Source organism: Mytilinidion resinicola, assembly GCF_010093595.1.
Source record: "Mytilinidion resinicola strain CBS 304.34 unplaced genomic scaffold BDZ99scaffold_14, whole genome shotgun sequence".
Classification (NCBI taxonomy): Eukaryota; Fungi; Ascomycota; class Dothideomycetes; order Mytilinidiales; family Mytilinidiaceae; genus Mytilinidion; species Mytilinidion resinicola.
This window is the reverse complement of record NW_022985450.1, coordinates 740,456-755,187: the sequence shown is the minus strand read 5'-3', so window position 1 is coordinate 755,187 and position 14,732 is coordinate 740,456. Positions and strand designations below refer to the sequence as shown.

The 14,732-nt window shown below is 48.8% G+C and overlaps 7 protein-coding genes across 7 annotated transcripts; 4 read left to right on the top strand and 3 right to left on the bottom strand.

Annotated features, from left to right (window-relative positions):
- Positions 1–2: 2 nt before the first annotated feature.
- BDZ99DRAFT_392359 (ankyrin) lies at positions 3–305 on the bottom strand (the record flags this gene model as incomplete). The annotated part of the gene is made up of 1 exon (XM_033715782.1): positions 3–305. A coding segment is annotated over one exon (303 nt), but the record flags the coding sequence as incomplete, so codon positions are not given.
- Positions 306–920: 615 nt separating this feature from the next.
- Positions 921–3,281, bottom strand: BDZ99DRAFT_500571 (purine and uridine phosphorylase; the record flags this gene model as incomplete). Its single annotated transcript, XM_033723729.1, has 3 exons — positions 2,033–3,281; positions 1,148–1,982; positions 921–1,086 (listed from the first exon to the last, which is right to left on the bottom strand). The coding sequence occupies exons 1-3, from the start codon at positions 3,021–3,023 to the stop codon at positions 921–923; spliced, it is 1,992 nt and encodes a 663-aa protein (XP_033574316.1). The 5' UTR covers positions 3,024–3,281.
- A 1,279-nt stretch (positions 3,282–4,560) lies between these two features.
- On the bottom strand, positions 4,561–5,190 carry BDZ99DRAFT_536817 (uncharacterized protein; the record flags this gene model as incomplete). The annotated part of the gene is made up of 1 exon (XM_033726594.1): positions 4,561–5,190. The coding sequence occupies one exon, from the start codon at positions 5,188–5,190 to the stop codon at positions 4,561–4,563; it is 630 nt and encodes a 209-aa protein (XP_033574315.1).
- A 3,255-nt stretch (positions 5,191–8,445) lies between these two features.
- Positions 8,446–8,646, top strand: BDZ99DRAFT_392492 (heat shock protein DnaJ; the record flags this gene model as incomplete). The annotated part of the gene is made up of 1 exon (XM_033715787.1): positions 8,446–8,646. A coding segment is annotated over one exon (201 nt), but the record flags the coding sequence as incomplete, so codon positions are not given.
- Positions 8,647–10,103: 1,457 nt separating this feature from the next.
- Positions 10,104–11,557, top strand: BDZ99DRAFT_465256 (uncharacterized protein). Its single transcript, XM_033720502.1, has one exon. It carries the CDS (start codon positions 10,249–10,251, stop codon positions 11,218–11,220), a length of 972 nt encoding a protein of 323 aa, XP_033574313.1. The 5' UTR covers positions 10,104–10,248; the 3' UTR covers positions 11,221–11,557.
- BDZ99DRAFT_536815 (uncharacterized protein) lies at positions 11,529–12,162 on the top strand (the record flags this gene model as incomplete). Its single annotated transcript, XM_033726593.1, has 3 exons — positions 11,529–11,585; positions 11,653–11,674; positions 11,769–12,162. 3 exons carry the CDS (start codon positions 11,529–11,531, stop codon positions 12,086–12,088), a joined length of 399 nt encoding a protein of 132 aa, XP_033574312.1. The 3' UTR covers positions 12,089–12,162.
- A 1,790-nt stretch (positions 12,163–13,952) lies between these two features.
- On the top strand, positions 13,953–14,539 carry BDZ99DRAFT_522963 (uncharacterized protein; the record flags this gene model as incomplete). The annotated part of the gene is made up of 2 exons (XM_033725755.1): positions 13,953–14,072; positions 14,135–14,539. The coding sequence occupies 2 exons, from the start codon at positions 13,953–13,955 to the stop codon at positions 14,537–14,539; spliced, it is 525 nt and encodes a 174-aa protein (XP_033574311.1).
- Between the last annotated feature and the right edge of the window lie 193 nt (positions 14,540–14,732).

Below are 14,732 nucleotides of genomic sequence, written 5' to 3'. Positions count from 1 at the left end.
AGCAGCAGCTGGACTATCGCTTCATTGCCTTTAGATGAAGCCGCCTGGAGCGCGTTGCCGTACTCTCCACCCTCGGCGTTGACGTCGGCGTGGTTGTTAAGCAGCAGCTGGACTATCGCTTCGTTGCCTTCAGATGAAGCCGCCTGGAGCGCGTTGCCGTACTTTCCACCCTCGGCGTTAACGTCGGCGTGGTTGTCAAGCAGCAGCTGGACTATCGTTTCATTGCCTCTATATGAAGCCGCCTGGAGCGCGTTGCCGTAGTATCCACCCTTAGCGTTGACGTCGGCGCCTTTATCGAGTAGCATCCTCACAATCGCCCCTTGTAAACCTCCAAATGCTGCGTAGTATAATGCTGAAGCTGGCGTATCTCGGTTGGAACGTGGCGTATGGTTCCATGGCTCGTCGGGGCGGTAGAGGCTGTAGCAAATACTATATAAGCTATCCCGGTAGCAGAAGAACCTCTGAATTAAATCCATGAGTTCACTTGTCTCGCATCCTGCTGCGTGGGCATAACTTATCCAGAATATTGCGGAATATTGCGCAAATGGAAAGCCTTTTAATACCTCTTCTAGCGGAAGAACCTGGTCGAAATGCAGCAAGTACGCGAGGCATACTCTAGCGACGGATGCTCTAGCAGCAGACTCTCGGAAGTCTTGCGCGGTACCGCCATCCAGCCGATTCGATGTCAGATATTCCTTAACTGAAAAGTGTGCTAGTTAGAGCTCCACGTGTCTGTCGTCGTTCTTGCCTAGATGCCCTTTAGCCGAGACCATAACCACCAAGCTCAAGCAGTAACGCGTAATTTCTAGGGGTTCGGGCATTCGATTCTTGGCAGAGAAATGTGGACTCTCGTCAATGTTAACCGCTATTGCGTCGACAGCTTCCTCGATCCTTAATGGTCGTTCGGAAAATGTTAACAATTAAAGGATCCTCAACGCGTTCTCTTTGTAGTTGTCTGGAATCGCAACTATTATTCTTTTGTAGGTCTCGTCCAGCGTTTTTGGGAGTGAATTAAGCGCAGTCCTAAGGGTAGGGTAGTCCAAGCAGTCCTCTAGGGCATCAATCTGGCATGCTACCCATCGAAACCTATTTAGCGTTAGTACCGGCGTAGATAGTGCAGATGCAAACAAGTAGAGATTCTACTTACATGCCGTCGGCCTTTTGTGCGAGCCCTTCCTTAATCTCTTTTTGAATATCCTGACAACCCCGCCATCTCTTTAGTCCTTCACCCTCCCTAACCTTAGCGTTAATATATGCCAAGATATCGTCATTAACAAGATCGCTCTGAATTGAAATTCTATCCTTCTTATTAACCAGGCGGCTTAATTCTAACTGAATATCCTGCTCGGGCCGACTTATCACGAGACAGTGAACGTTCTTATGCTGCAACCTTACAAGATCCCGTATCCACAAAAGCAGCCCTTCTGTTGGACTCCCTTTGCATTCAAGGCATTCGTCGATGGCATCCAGAACAACCCAGACCTCTTCGGTTCGCTTAATCATTTTCTGCAGAACCTTGCAAAGTGATTCGCAGCTTGGTTGCGTATTTCTGTCCCTAAATGAGGAAAAGAGCGCATCTAATGGTTCCTGGGCACTCTTGCACGTGTGGTAAAGTTGACTAATAAGAGAGCAGACAACACCTCTAAGAGATTGCTTCTCGGTATCAGTGAAATCGAAGTAGAAGTAGAGCAGGGATTGAATGGAAAGACTCTTGAGATGTTCAATAATAGTAGAGCTGAGGATGGTCTTGCCGCATCCCGGTATGCCATAAAGCCACAGGAAGGAGTTTCTTTGCGATTTCCACGTTGCGAATGCGTTACTCTGCGAAAACCAGGAGCCTGTGCCTTCTTGGCGCCGTTGAAGTGCTTTGTTGTAGTTTGTTGACGGTTCAGGTGGCGACAGCCAGCGATGGAGCTCTGCCCGCCGCTGTTCGAGTGCTAAGTCTTTAACATCACGATGTGCCTCGTACACATTTCGCTCAACTACTCTTCTATTAACCGGGTTACTTCTTGATATTGCTAAGGGAACTAACTAGAAGACAGAACATCGCTGATTCTTCTCTGAGCCTCCAATTTGTTTACTGGAATGCGGACCAGGAGGTCTTTCGCATACGCTGCCGCCGCCATAGCTGCATAGCCTTGCCATTCCTTGTTCTTATGCGTGTCAGAGTAGTCGCAGATGCCGCGAATGACTAGACACGGGAAGTGGTTCATTAATCCAGCTGCTTCCATCTCAAAACACAGAACGTCGTTTTCCTTTGCAAATTTATCCCGAAGCAAAGCATCCTTCATCAATTGGTTTGCTGAAGCAATTAGACCGTAGTAAATTGCCGGATTATCCTCGTTTTCGGCCCGTTCGTGTCGCAGTATCAAGTCCGACGTGTTGTCACTACAGGCTAGTGCACAGTTTGCCTCATCGTTTGTAGAATGTGTGACTCCGGCTTGATACAGCCTATCGCTACTTGAGCCCGGGCGCTGGTACTTCTTCCGCAGTCTTGGTTTCTTCTCGAGAACACTTTCAATAGCTTCTTCAAGCGTATGGCCGTCGCTTTCATACTGCGCCTTAATTCCAGTAACTGCAGTCCGTAGGAGCGTTGGTGGCTGGTTTAAAAATCCGGTACATTGAAAGCTCTGATTTTGGATTGTTTTGCCATAGTCATACTGAAGCACACCACCCTTCCCATCACGAGGAGCGCTGACCACGATGTCGCCTAGACGGATATCATGCTCTGGACTTGGCGCACCACCGCCGATGCCGACCATTAGCCCAATTCGGACATTGGGGAAGCTATGGAGCATGTCTCTCGCGACGCTTGCTGCAGACGAAATGCCGTATTCTCCCTCAGGCAAGACGGCAACGACAACATAGTGTTTCCCAATCTCGCCTAGTGTATAATCGTTGTTGTCATGTGGGGGCAAATATTCTGGTCTTTCGTGTTTTGCGTCGAGGAAAGCTTGAGCGGCAACATACTCCGTAGCTATAGCGCAGATCCAGCCGACGGTGTAGTCCTTAGTACTCGACATTCTCCCGGGCAGGGTTCGATGGAGACAGGCAAAGAGACGAGGTCTTGAGGTTTTTTAAGGGGACGAATTCAAATCTGGTCGCAATTGTACTCCGACGAAGTCCCGTAACCTCAGCCTGTTTGGAATAGAATGAAGCGCTTGAGATCTCGCAAAGAACAAGAGATCTGGATGGCGTTGTAGAAAATGAAATGCGAGAATGGTGGGAAGGAGAAGGGAAGTGAAACGAAGTGGAGATATCGCAGCAGATTTCAGCCTTTTCTAGGCTGAAATCTGGAGAGGTTTGCAATTGCGGCTGGGCTGCGGCACAGCTGAAGCTACAAGTGCCACGTCAGCTTACATTTGTGGCTTTAATTGGACCAATCAAACTCAAACCAAGTGAAATAATCGCCGACGCTGAAGCTGAAGCTCACTTAAAGTATATTGCTGTTACTAGTGCGAAAGAAAAAGAGCTTAATAGCCGGGAGTGTTAGAGCCGGTGGCCCTGTGGAAGTGCGTGCTGTGGCTGGTGCCGAAGCAAACGGGCAGGCTAGCAGGGAGGGCGGGCGGCCCGCTCCGGCCACACCCTTGTCAGCTCAAGCTGTGGTAAGGAAGTAGCGTGATAGATCACGTGGCCAAGCTGATCTTGCCTGGATACATAAGGTGGGGTACTAAGGCCCCGATTAGCCACACGTTCACAGCCATAAGCTTGGCTTGCTAGATGACATAAGTAAATTACACCACGATGCTTATGTCAGACTTGCGGGGTCGTTTTGTCCTAGCTGGATTAGTAATTGCTTCCGACCGGAAGTACCGACTAGGGTGGCGATCTTGTATGAATTTGCGTGCGAAAGCAGCTATAAGGCTAATAACAACTTCCCAGTATGGTAGCAAGGTTCTAAGGCTTGGATAAGGCCCTTTTATAAGCATTAAAAGTAATAGGAGCTCGATAGAGGTGCTGTGGCGACGGAATTTGGTTACGCTATAAAAGAAGGCTCTCCGCAAATCAGGCGCGAAAGCAACAACGCGAATGTAATTTTTAGGTAGGAGGTGTTCTAAACGTTCAGAAGTGGCTACAGTACACTATTTATATAGAATTGTGGGAAATCTCGATGTGTGCACAGAGTCTGAGCTGTTTGAAGTTAATGTACCCCTCATATTTTCCGGCACAGTGGGTTTTCCGTGACCCAGGGACGGACGTTAGATCTTGGAATTGAGTGTCTTTAGGCGTGGAATAACATCCTGATATACACAGCCTCAGATGCTTTCACATCAACGAGATGGATCATTGTGAAGATATGACGTTTACACGGTGTCCATCAAAAATCGTTGTCGATACGCGATTTTCGTCGTGTTACTTCACAATGAACTAGCAATTCAAGCAAAGGAATGATTAAGACTTACACTCGCAAATGGAATGTTGGAAACAGAGTTCAGCGAGTTTGATTTTCGGTAATCACATACGGGTCACTTATTCGAGAAGGGAAGGTATTCTAGGGGTTAAGAATTGATTCTTCAGGTATTCGAACCAGGTACGATTACCTAGGCTCGATTGGTAGTATCAAGGTCTCTTAGGTAGCGGTAATCTTGACCAGCTACCCATGGGTTCGAATGGAGAACGCGGTGTAGGAGAGCCTATCCTCAAACGAGGAGAGCCTTCGCCCGTCGCCCGCTGCAGAACTCTTGGAACGACCGTGGGGGCAATCAGATACTCCTCCGGTGGGTCAGCCTCCAGCTTCTGTAGCCATTTGAGGACGCCAATCCTGCCCACAAGCTGCCTTGCCAGATCTGGGAGCGCTTCGTTTGGATCACCCTCCATGGGACCAGCGCAGAACTCCGTCCAATCCGGATCTTCTTCAGGCGAAATCCAGGGTCCAAGGGTATGTTGTGGTGGGAAGGGAGCGCGTGGCTCTTGGGACCGCCACGCATTCAGTTGCCGGATTCGGGTCCTGATGTGGTCGTTAGCTGTCGTTTCAGGCGCATGAATGAAGTGGAAGAGTTCCTCGAAAGAGGTATCCCACTTTGGCTGTGCCACGGCATAAAGATCTGCCCAGATCTCCTTCATATCCGGATCTTGGGAGAGCACTATCCACTCGTAAGTCAAGTTTAGATGGTCGGCTGCGCGACATCCTTCGAGATATTTCGCGCCGTTAACGTTCGTGGGCGTGTTGGGGCGTGAGCGTAGAGACATGGTATCTTCTGAACTTTGGGTTTTCTGGAATGGCATATCGAAGGTTGGTTTGATGAGGAGTGGTTGTAGAATACGCTGACTATATATTTGCGGAATCGGCACATTGTGCGGCTACAATGCGCACTCAGAGTACACTATGAAGCATTGTGGCACTTGTGGTAAATTTAAGTACTTAACAATGAGGTGGAGTTGATGAACACGGATTGGAGAAACTTTATTCAATGTATGTAAGCTTTAGTATTGATGATTTACTCTACCTTTTACACCGTTCGTTTTCGATTGACCTAGCCTTTAAAAGTCTACAAGTTAGCTAAATGCCGACAGCAAGAGAGAGTGCACAAGCTTATATCCTAGTACTGTAAACACTTGACTTGCTTTGTTGTTTGGTTGCGTGTTTATTGATCTAGACCCAATATATGTTGAAACATAATTGCTTCACGGGCCCCAGTGCACTCAGGGAAGACCGCCGAAGATTTCTTTCCACATGTACAAAGAAGAGAAGTGATCAATATATGCTCTTCGGGGATCGATACCTCCAGCAGAATTGTCAGTTTCTCCATCTGCACCCTCGAATTGAGTTCTGAGTCCAACCTTTCAGTAGAACCTTGGGAGCAATCAGCTATGGGAGTTGGAAGAGCCACTTAGATACTTTCGCCTTAGCCTTATCTATGGCCTCCTGGGTGAGACACAGGTCTCGGCGGCTTCTCCTAGACTCCATATCTCCGGACCAAAAGTTCGCCAAGTCCGCATCGTCTTGATCTGGAAAGCCAAAGGTTAGCGGAGAAGGTGGTCTCCGCGGCTGCTGGGTAAGCGACAGATTACGCCGATGAATCCTGCTCTGGATCGGTCTTCCGTCCATGCTAGGTCATTGTATACCCGTTGGCGGCATTGGAGAGCACTTCGAAAGAATGATCCCGTTTGGGCTGAGCCACTTTGCAGAGGTCGTCCCATACCTCTATGATATCGGTCCACTGGAGCAGTTGCCACCCATCAACGAGCTTGCGCTGGGCTTGGAGGAAAGCTTGCTGGTAGTGTTCTGCTATTCGTACGTCCATGACTGTGGTCGTTTCGGATGGGGGTGGTCTAGTGGTGATATTCTGGAAGAGGCGAGTGTCCATGCCGGCGGCCTCGAGTCTGGAAGTCGGGGACATCTTGGAAAGAAGAGATTTAAAAGAAGTACTGGACTAAAGAAAGCGGCGATCTGGGTTGGAAGTGCTCGTCTGGGAGGCGGTGCCGGTCTTTGAGAAGGTGTGGTTGTTGAAATGGGTGTGGCCCTTGCGGTGGTTGTAGACGTTAAAGTGGGTTTGATGTAGGAGCTGAGGGTGGATTCAGGAGAGACATCGATATAGAGCACGTCTTATATTTCCATAAACAGTGCGATGGGTGAACGGAATGCGTGTTAAGCATTCACTGGCACCGGCCCAAGGAGCCCGTAGTAAATATATTTCCTCGCGAACATAATCGTATATCTGGCAGGTGAATCTAGCTGCATAGTGGCTAGCCGATATATGAGAAGTGCTCAGAGGGCTGGTTGATAGCAAGAAAACAAGCGAGTCAGTGTTCAAGACGTTATCAAAGTACGCAAAGAAGAGGCAATCGTAATGTTTGGTAGGAAAGAATTGATTGTGTGAGTTTGGTATCACTACCTAAACTAAGAGCGTTCGAGGTCATGGGTCATCTGTCGGTGGTGGTATGTGAACGGTGAGAATGGTGTTAGACACCGTTCGTAACTACGATGTATCAAGGCTTGGCTATATCAAGTCATTTACTTCGATTGAGGAGGATCGTGTTCTGGGCGCTGGAGATACTCTAGAGTATCAATATCCATCTGCGCCAGCCATGCGTTCACCTTCTCAACAGACCTGATAGTCCACACCGAAGCCCAAGGAGCTGCAGTCCTTTCCCCATCTATGTTCTCAAGCACCTCTAGAAACTCAATCCTAGGCGCCGGTGGCGTCTGTGCTGGCTGCTGGCTTGCTCCGAACAACTCAGGTTGAAATTGATGTGAACTCTGATTTCTATAGACGTCTATCTAGTTGTATATATACTAATAGGAAATGGCCCACCCCTTAGGTCTATCAGTTCAGCTGAATAGAGACCAGCTGAAAGGAACCCAGCTGAGAGGACCCTGGTGTAGCTGAACAGAGGACCTCGCCACGCTGAGTGCGCGCTAGTAGCAACCAACCAAAGAACGAGAATTAAGGAGAGAGAAAAAGGGGGGAGTGCCTGTACGTAGGTGACCGTGAACCGTATGAGTTGTTGATCCTAGGTTGTAGCTGTTACAACCCGAGTCCGAGAGGCGATCAACCTATGCCCGTCGGATTATCCCAACTTCCCGATCCATTACTACAAAGACTCTAATTGAATGCAGAGAAAGCCGCCCAGGTCACGAAAGCGTACAGTAAAGCATCATCTTTGGTTGGGGCAGCATCTGATAGATTTCGTAAGTCGAGTCATGAGTTCAATAACGCAAGCCGTCTTTTCGAAGAGGCCCAGATCTTACTCGCGAATACAGGTAATCTAACGCAATTCGAAGAATACAGAAAGCGGAATGAAGAAGCACACAAACGGAAGGTAGAGCTCACAAAGCTCTGGGAGAAAGCAAAAATGGAGCATATGTGCCTCTCTGACCTCGCTACCGGTTGGAGGCACATGGTTCTCAAGCTCCAACGCCAGGAGTTTTTCAAGGAAGCCCAGAAGGAACCCTTGGAAACACCATAGCCAGGTGATGAACAGCCCAAGAACCTCTTCTGCATCCTTTGATCATAATCACCACATGACCGCGATCATCTGTGACTATCTTGTCTTCCCGCTGAGACTGTCGAGTCTTGACTGCCATCACGTAGCAGCCCTGGTTATCAGAAACTCTGATAATCAGTCATATCCCTAGATAACCCCAATGAAGACACATGGTTCTCCAACCCCATGCAACTCCCTTTTTTAGTCTTCTTAAAACGTGATAATAATTGAAACACGGGTCCAAGACCGTTGCAAAGAAGCAGCTCTTCAGCCACATCCTGCCTCTACCTCTCGAATTTCATTGCTAGGCTCTTGGCAACTCAAGTGTCGAGGATGCTAAGTAAACACTGAACGAACATTCACCAAACTTGTACATTCTAAGAATTCAATGTTGGTGAGTGATAGGTTCTCGCACAATGCTACTTTCACAATACTGCTTTCTCTCATAGTCAAAATTAAGGCCTATATAGTCTTAAATGCTGCCCAGGCTCGAGTTCCTTCTTCATGGACTTCAACATGTCTCCCTACGCCACCCTCAACGTACCGACTGACGCAGATATAAAAAGAATCAAGAAGGCCTACCGCGAGCTATGCTTACAATACCATCCGGATAGAATCTCAGATCCCGCTCAACGGGAAGTCGGACAGGAGAAGTTCAAGGAGATCCAAAACGCTTACGAGACCCTGAGCGATGTACCCAAGCGTGCCGATTTGGACCGGCGTCTTGGACGGCAGTTTAATAGGCCCCCTGGCTCTGCGGCACCTTCATCTTTCAATACCTCTAAGCCCACTCCTCGGACTCCGAGACCTGACCGACCGAACCCCTTCGCTCAGCAGGCTACCCGGGCATTTGATTGGGCAAAGAGTATCTATGATGACGCATGGACTAATAATGTCGAGGGCTGGTTTGAGCATGAGAACGCGATGGGTCTTTACCCTACCGACTTCAAAGACTATCCAGACATCCATCGACAAGACGCCTCCTTGACAGCTGCTCGCGCCCAGGAAATATACGAGGCCTATCAGGAAGCGTCGAAACTCATAACCGAGGCGTTTCGACACTTGCAGGCAGCAGCAAATGGTTTCAAAGATGCAGCCATGTGGTTCGAGAAGGCGGACGAGCTCATGTCGGATACAAATCCACCACTGCCGACTACGATGCACCAAGAGTGCGAAAAACTGGAAAGGATATCGAAGAAGCGAGATTTGGAAGCGAGGAAGCAGTCTTGGAAGATGTTCGAGGACTCCAAGCAGTCTCATCGGCTTGCGATGGAGTGGCTTTCCGAAGCTTCTAGGCTCAAAATGAAGGAGAAATTTGGCAACGATGAAGGTCTTTCTCTTCCAGCGAAGGCATCTTACCAATAAGCGACCAAAACTCGGTAGCCTGTAGGAAATTGGGCAACCCGGCCCTCCTCTCTTTCGCTAACAGTTCATGTTTCTAAGCAACGCTTTTAGACAGTCTCGGCGTTCGGACTCATCGGTATACTCGCATACCTCGAATCACTCTCCCAAAATTGACCTCCCTAGTAACTAGGCACAAACTCAAAATACAGAATTTAGAATATCTAAGTTACTCAACTCTTCACCTGCACATTTCCATCATGAAGTTTACTCGTGCCGAGGGTATTGGCCTAATTAATACGCTGACCACCAAAATGTACTCGCCGCCCGAGGTTATGACCAATGATGAGGCTCAGGCACCGGTACCGCCATGTTAGCTGTCAGATTTAGTTTACTATCCTACCCTTAGAGGCAGTACACCTTGGCTAGAAGTGGGGTTATGTAACGGCGGATGTCTAGATCACCTATTTTCTAGGACTAATAATCTCCCCTTATCATCGTTGTTACCAGTTATCTACATCCCTTTCCCGCAGCCCCAGTATCTGATATCATTGTACAATAACATGGGCCAGAGTTTGATCCACATCCCTGTTTGACTAGGCGGCAAGGCTGACAGGAAACCACTCGTTTACTCGGTAGCTAGGCTGATATCACCCGTTCGCCCCGCGACGAGGCTGACACCACTCGTTTACTCGGTGACAAGGCTGACACCACTCGTTTACTCGGTGGCAAGGCCGACATCAGACTCGATCAAGGTTTTAAATTGAATACCAGCAAGCATGGACAGGGTTGGCTATAGCATGGGACTCCCGCGGTCTTTTAGTGCCGCCTAGAAAGGTTGCCTAAATGCGGCGGTTATCCAAGTGTCTACTATCTGTTCTCGGAACTACCTAATCTGCCCTCCAAAAGACATTTTCGACATCACTGCAGGCTATCCTCTTGTAGTGTCTTCCTGATCGACAATCCTTTGTATTTGCAATGGCATCATCAGAGACGCCGTCGCAATCTGACCATGACGCACGCTTCAGGCATGAAGTCCGAGAGGCATTCGATGTCGACGTTATAGAAGCCTCTAGTGAAGAGGATAAGTTAGGCTTGTTGATCTCCATCCAAAGCTTCAGCTTTCACTTCATTAAAGATGCCTCGCGTCGACCGCCAGCTGATTCCGAGGCTGTGCAGCAAGGGCTTGATGTCCTTTGGCATATGTTCCGTGAGGCAGCCAAGGCGCTCGAAAAGGACGACGCCATTCAAGACAAGCTCATTTCGTTGCTGCTATGGACGAAAGAGTTCGATTCGCTTCACCGGAGCCTCCATTCCACGAAGACTGTCACAACCTCCTGGGAGAAATATGGCTTTGCCGACAGCTTGCAAGCACTATGGAATCAGCTGCTGACGGCTGGCACTGCCTCGAAACAGTGCAACCTTGCTGAGTTTTCAGCTAAGGTCCTGACGGTCGGCATCTACCGAGATGAAATCGCCGTGACAGCACTATGGTATCTGCGCGAAGCCCTCGAGACGGACGACGAAGCAAAGGCTTTCGCTCTACTCCCCGCGGCTGTTGTCTGGATCGAGAATTGCCGCCACACGCTTCTCGCCTTCTCGGCCACCGACCAGTCCTACGGGACACATTCCAAACCTCACTTGCTGGCGCCTGGAGCACTAGCGCGACGAGCCGGCGTCGAAGAGCAGGGCTTCAGCATGAACCGATGGCTGTTCTGGAGACGGCGCCTTCAGGATCTCAGCCACAACGCGGATTCGGCAATCGCTAAGGAGGCTAAAAAGGGTTTCATGGCCATGATCTTCTGCGGTCGCGACTTGGACTACGAAGTGCCAGGCGAGATGAAGTTCACAGAGAAGCTCCAGGCAGCGATGGGAGAGGAACTCGTCAGAAGCGGAAAGGAGAGTGTGGATGGTGAAGATATCGATATCAATGTGGACTGGGTGGATTGAGTGCTCAGGCTCTAAGAGAAAAGCTAGAAGAGGGTGATCAGCCTTGGTGGGCGCAGCGCTTCATATTAAACCCGAAGGCACATTTCTACTCTTGTCACAAGGCTACTACACCATTCCCATTCTCTATAGCAAATTCGGCATTAGTCAAGAATAGAACGGGTTGACATGATCTCGGCTCTGGCTATATCTTTTCTTATGTCTTCGACGCTCAAGAACACTCTTACATGAAATAGCTTCACATGATATCGACGTTGGGGTTGGGTCGAGCACGAATTCTCGTTATCACCCCGTTTGCATCTCTACAAAGAATGGCCTCCCTAGTCACTAGGTGTTTCGAAAATCACACACTATACTTTAACGTCAAGGTGAACACATGTTTGTTCTTTCATACCTAACTTGGGGTCTACTAGCGGCAAACTTGAAACATTTTAGACAAACCATGTTAACGACAAATGTATGTATGAGAATATCAGCCGAGCCCTTTTCAGATGGTGTAAGCTTTCTTTCTCTGCATATATTGGCCATCGTTCCCTGAGAAAAGCCCTTAGCCGTAAATTACTATGGGCCGGCCCCACCAGGTCGCACACTAAAAGATATAACGTATTCCACCACCGAGCCGGCCAAACCACCGAGCCGGCCACTTTTCCTTGGCACAACCAACACCACATTCACACAGCAATGCATCAACAACGCAGCGATTATCTATCTTAGCAAGAAGGCAGTATTGATCTCGCGCTTTAAGCCTTTACCTCTGGTCAATTTAGGACCATACAACGCGCTGCAGCAGCCTTTAACGTACGACATCAGCGGCTCTCTAATCGGCTCCACGGAATCACGTTTCAACCTTAATCACGACCAAACTGCCTAAAGCTCACTGCGACCGAAGAGCACACGATTATACAATATATCCTTGACCTAGACTCGCGAGGATTTGCGCCCCGGTTGTGTGAGGTGGCAGATATAGCAGATAAAGTACTGGCTGCGCGTGGTGGGACACCAGTGGGCAAGAACTGGACTTAACGGTTTATATCTTGTACAAAGGAGCTTAAAATGGCTTTTAATCGGGCAAAGGACCGCCAGAGGATACTCCAGGAAGACCCAGAGGTTATCAACACGTGGTTTACTCTCGTGCAAGAGACTATAGCCAAGTATGGCGTCCACCCAGATGACATCCACAACTTCGACGAGACTGGCTTTTAAATGGGTATAATTGGCACAATAAAGGTTGTTACAGGTTCAGAGAGACGTATAAGGCCTAATCTTATTTAACCAGGCGACCGAGAGTGGGTTACGGTTATCCAGAGCATCTGCGCTGCCGGATATGCAACCCTACTATTTATTATCTATAAAGGACGCGTTTATATCTCTGCATGGTATAAGGAAGCAGAGATACTGTATAATTGGAAGCTCTCTGTCTCTAAGAACGGCTGGACCAATAACAAGCTTGGTCTTAAGTGGTTAAAGCACTTTGACACGTATACAAAGGCGCGTCAGGTGGGGTTATACAGGTTGCTGATTTTGGACGGCCATGAGAGCCACCTCAACCAAGATTTTAAGGATTATTGCGTTGAACAACAAATCCTTACCCTCTGTATGCCTGCGCATTTATTGCATATACTTCAGCCACTTGATGTGGTGTGCTTCTCGCTATTAAAGCTGAAGTACTCTCAACGCATACAAGACTTGGCACGCCGACGCGTCTACTATATTAATAAAGAAGGCTTCCTACCAGCCTTTAAAGACGCGTTTTTCGACGTGTTTACGTACAAGAACTGCAAGAAGGCCTTTGAGGCCTCTGGATTAGTTCCTATCAACGCGCAGGTAGTTCTTGATCGCCTTAATATACGGTTACGGACCCTACTACTAGCACCCCTACTAGAAACACCATGGCAATTAAAGACCCTAAGCAATACGTACGAATTTGGATTACAGTTAAGGCTAGTAAGCAATTCCTTCGTACGGTCACCAACAACCGCCTAAAAAGGCTTCTCAAAGCTTATTAAAGGAGCCGAAGAGATGCTACACGAAAATGTGCTTATCAAAGCCCGGGTTAAAGAGCTTGAAGAGCAACTAGCAGAGATAACCAAGCATAAAGGTCGTAAAAGAAAGCGAATCCAGACTGGCGGTACAATGGAGTATGGTACAGCAGCGTTGTACGTAGCTGCTAAAGTGTCTGGAGCATCTAATCCACGGAAAAAGGTGGGTAGTAGAGATGGTGCAAATAGGGCTCTACCAGCTCAACGGCGCTGTGGAAACTGTGGAGAGGCTGGGCACAATGCGCGTACGTGCAAAAAGGATCAAGAAGCTTCTTCTGAATCTGATCTAAGTGTGTCGTACACAAGTTCTATAGCTGGTTGCGAATAAATTGACTGCGCGCACATGGTGTTGGTTGTGCCAAGGAAAAGTGGCCGGCTCGGTGGTTTGGCCGGCTCGGTGGTGGAATACGTTAGTTGAAGAGAACAGAGAATTCATAATACACTGGTACGATTCATTTGTACTCTTTGTGCCGCAACATGAGTGCATCTGGAGAACTATGTACCTTCACAATGTCGGAAAGTCACTTTCTCTTCCCACAATTTCTTTTGCAAGCCTCAAAGTCGGTCTATATACATCTTTCAAATTTCACGCTCTCTATGTTCATCCGCAGCTTCGGTTCTTCACATCCAACACGGTTCCCTGTTCTGCCTTTCCAACAGTTCTCTTCCTCCGCTTTCCAAATCTCCACTTCCAGGATGCCTGACCAGCCTATTCTCAGAATCTATGTGACCGGCCCCGACGGGATCACAAATGAAGCCCCTGAGACCCGCGAGACGGCTAAAACCCCTGGCATGACCGCTAACGAAGCTATTAAGGTTTGGAAGCGAGCCAATGTTATCTACGCTAAGGCTCAGGAGGACCTCAAACTTGGGACCAGCACTTCACCGATGTGAAGGAGTACATCCCGACCGACTTTGCCGGGCACCCAGGTCATCACTCTTCGAATCCCACGGTCGCACGCGCCATGGAAATCGCAGAACTTCACAAGAAGGCTTCAACAGTGTCGACCGACGCATCCGCACATTTCCGCAATGCCCTGAAAGGCTTCGAACAGGCAAATAAGCTTTTTCGTGAGGCTACGGAGCACATTCCAATGATCCATGCTGAAAAGTGCAAGCGCACAATCATATCAGCAACGAACCTGCACACTCAGGCCAAGATATGCGTGTTGCCAGCGAGCGCAGAAGCTAGGAAGTTCCACGTGCTGGCCATGGCGTGGTATGCTGAGGCACAAGTTCTTGCGAAGAGTGAGAATACCGACCAGGATGACCAGAAGCTATAGGCTCGATCATCCTTCTCTTTGAGTCACGCTCTTACTCACGATAGCGGCATAGAGGCGCCGTCTCCTTCACCTAAGCTGGGTGGTCGGCCGAAAACTCATATAGCATGGCCCTTCTGGCTTGTAGATGTTTGGATAGAGGTCCTGATCCATGGGCTCGGTTGACTAAGGACTTGATCTGGGCGGTGGACATCAC

Bases quoted from the DNA above. Each gene is read 5' to 3' on its own strand.
- BDZ99DRAFT_465256 (XM_033720502.1), top strand. From the start codon at position 10,249: ATGGCATCATCAGAGACGCCGTCGCAATCTGACCATGACGCACGCTTC.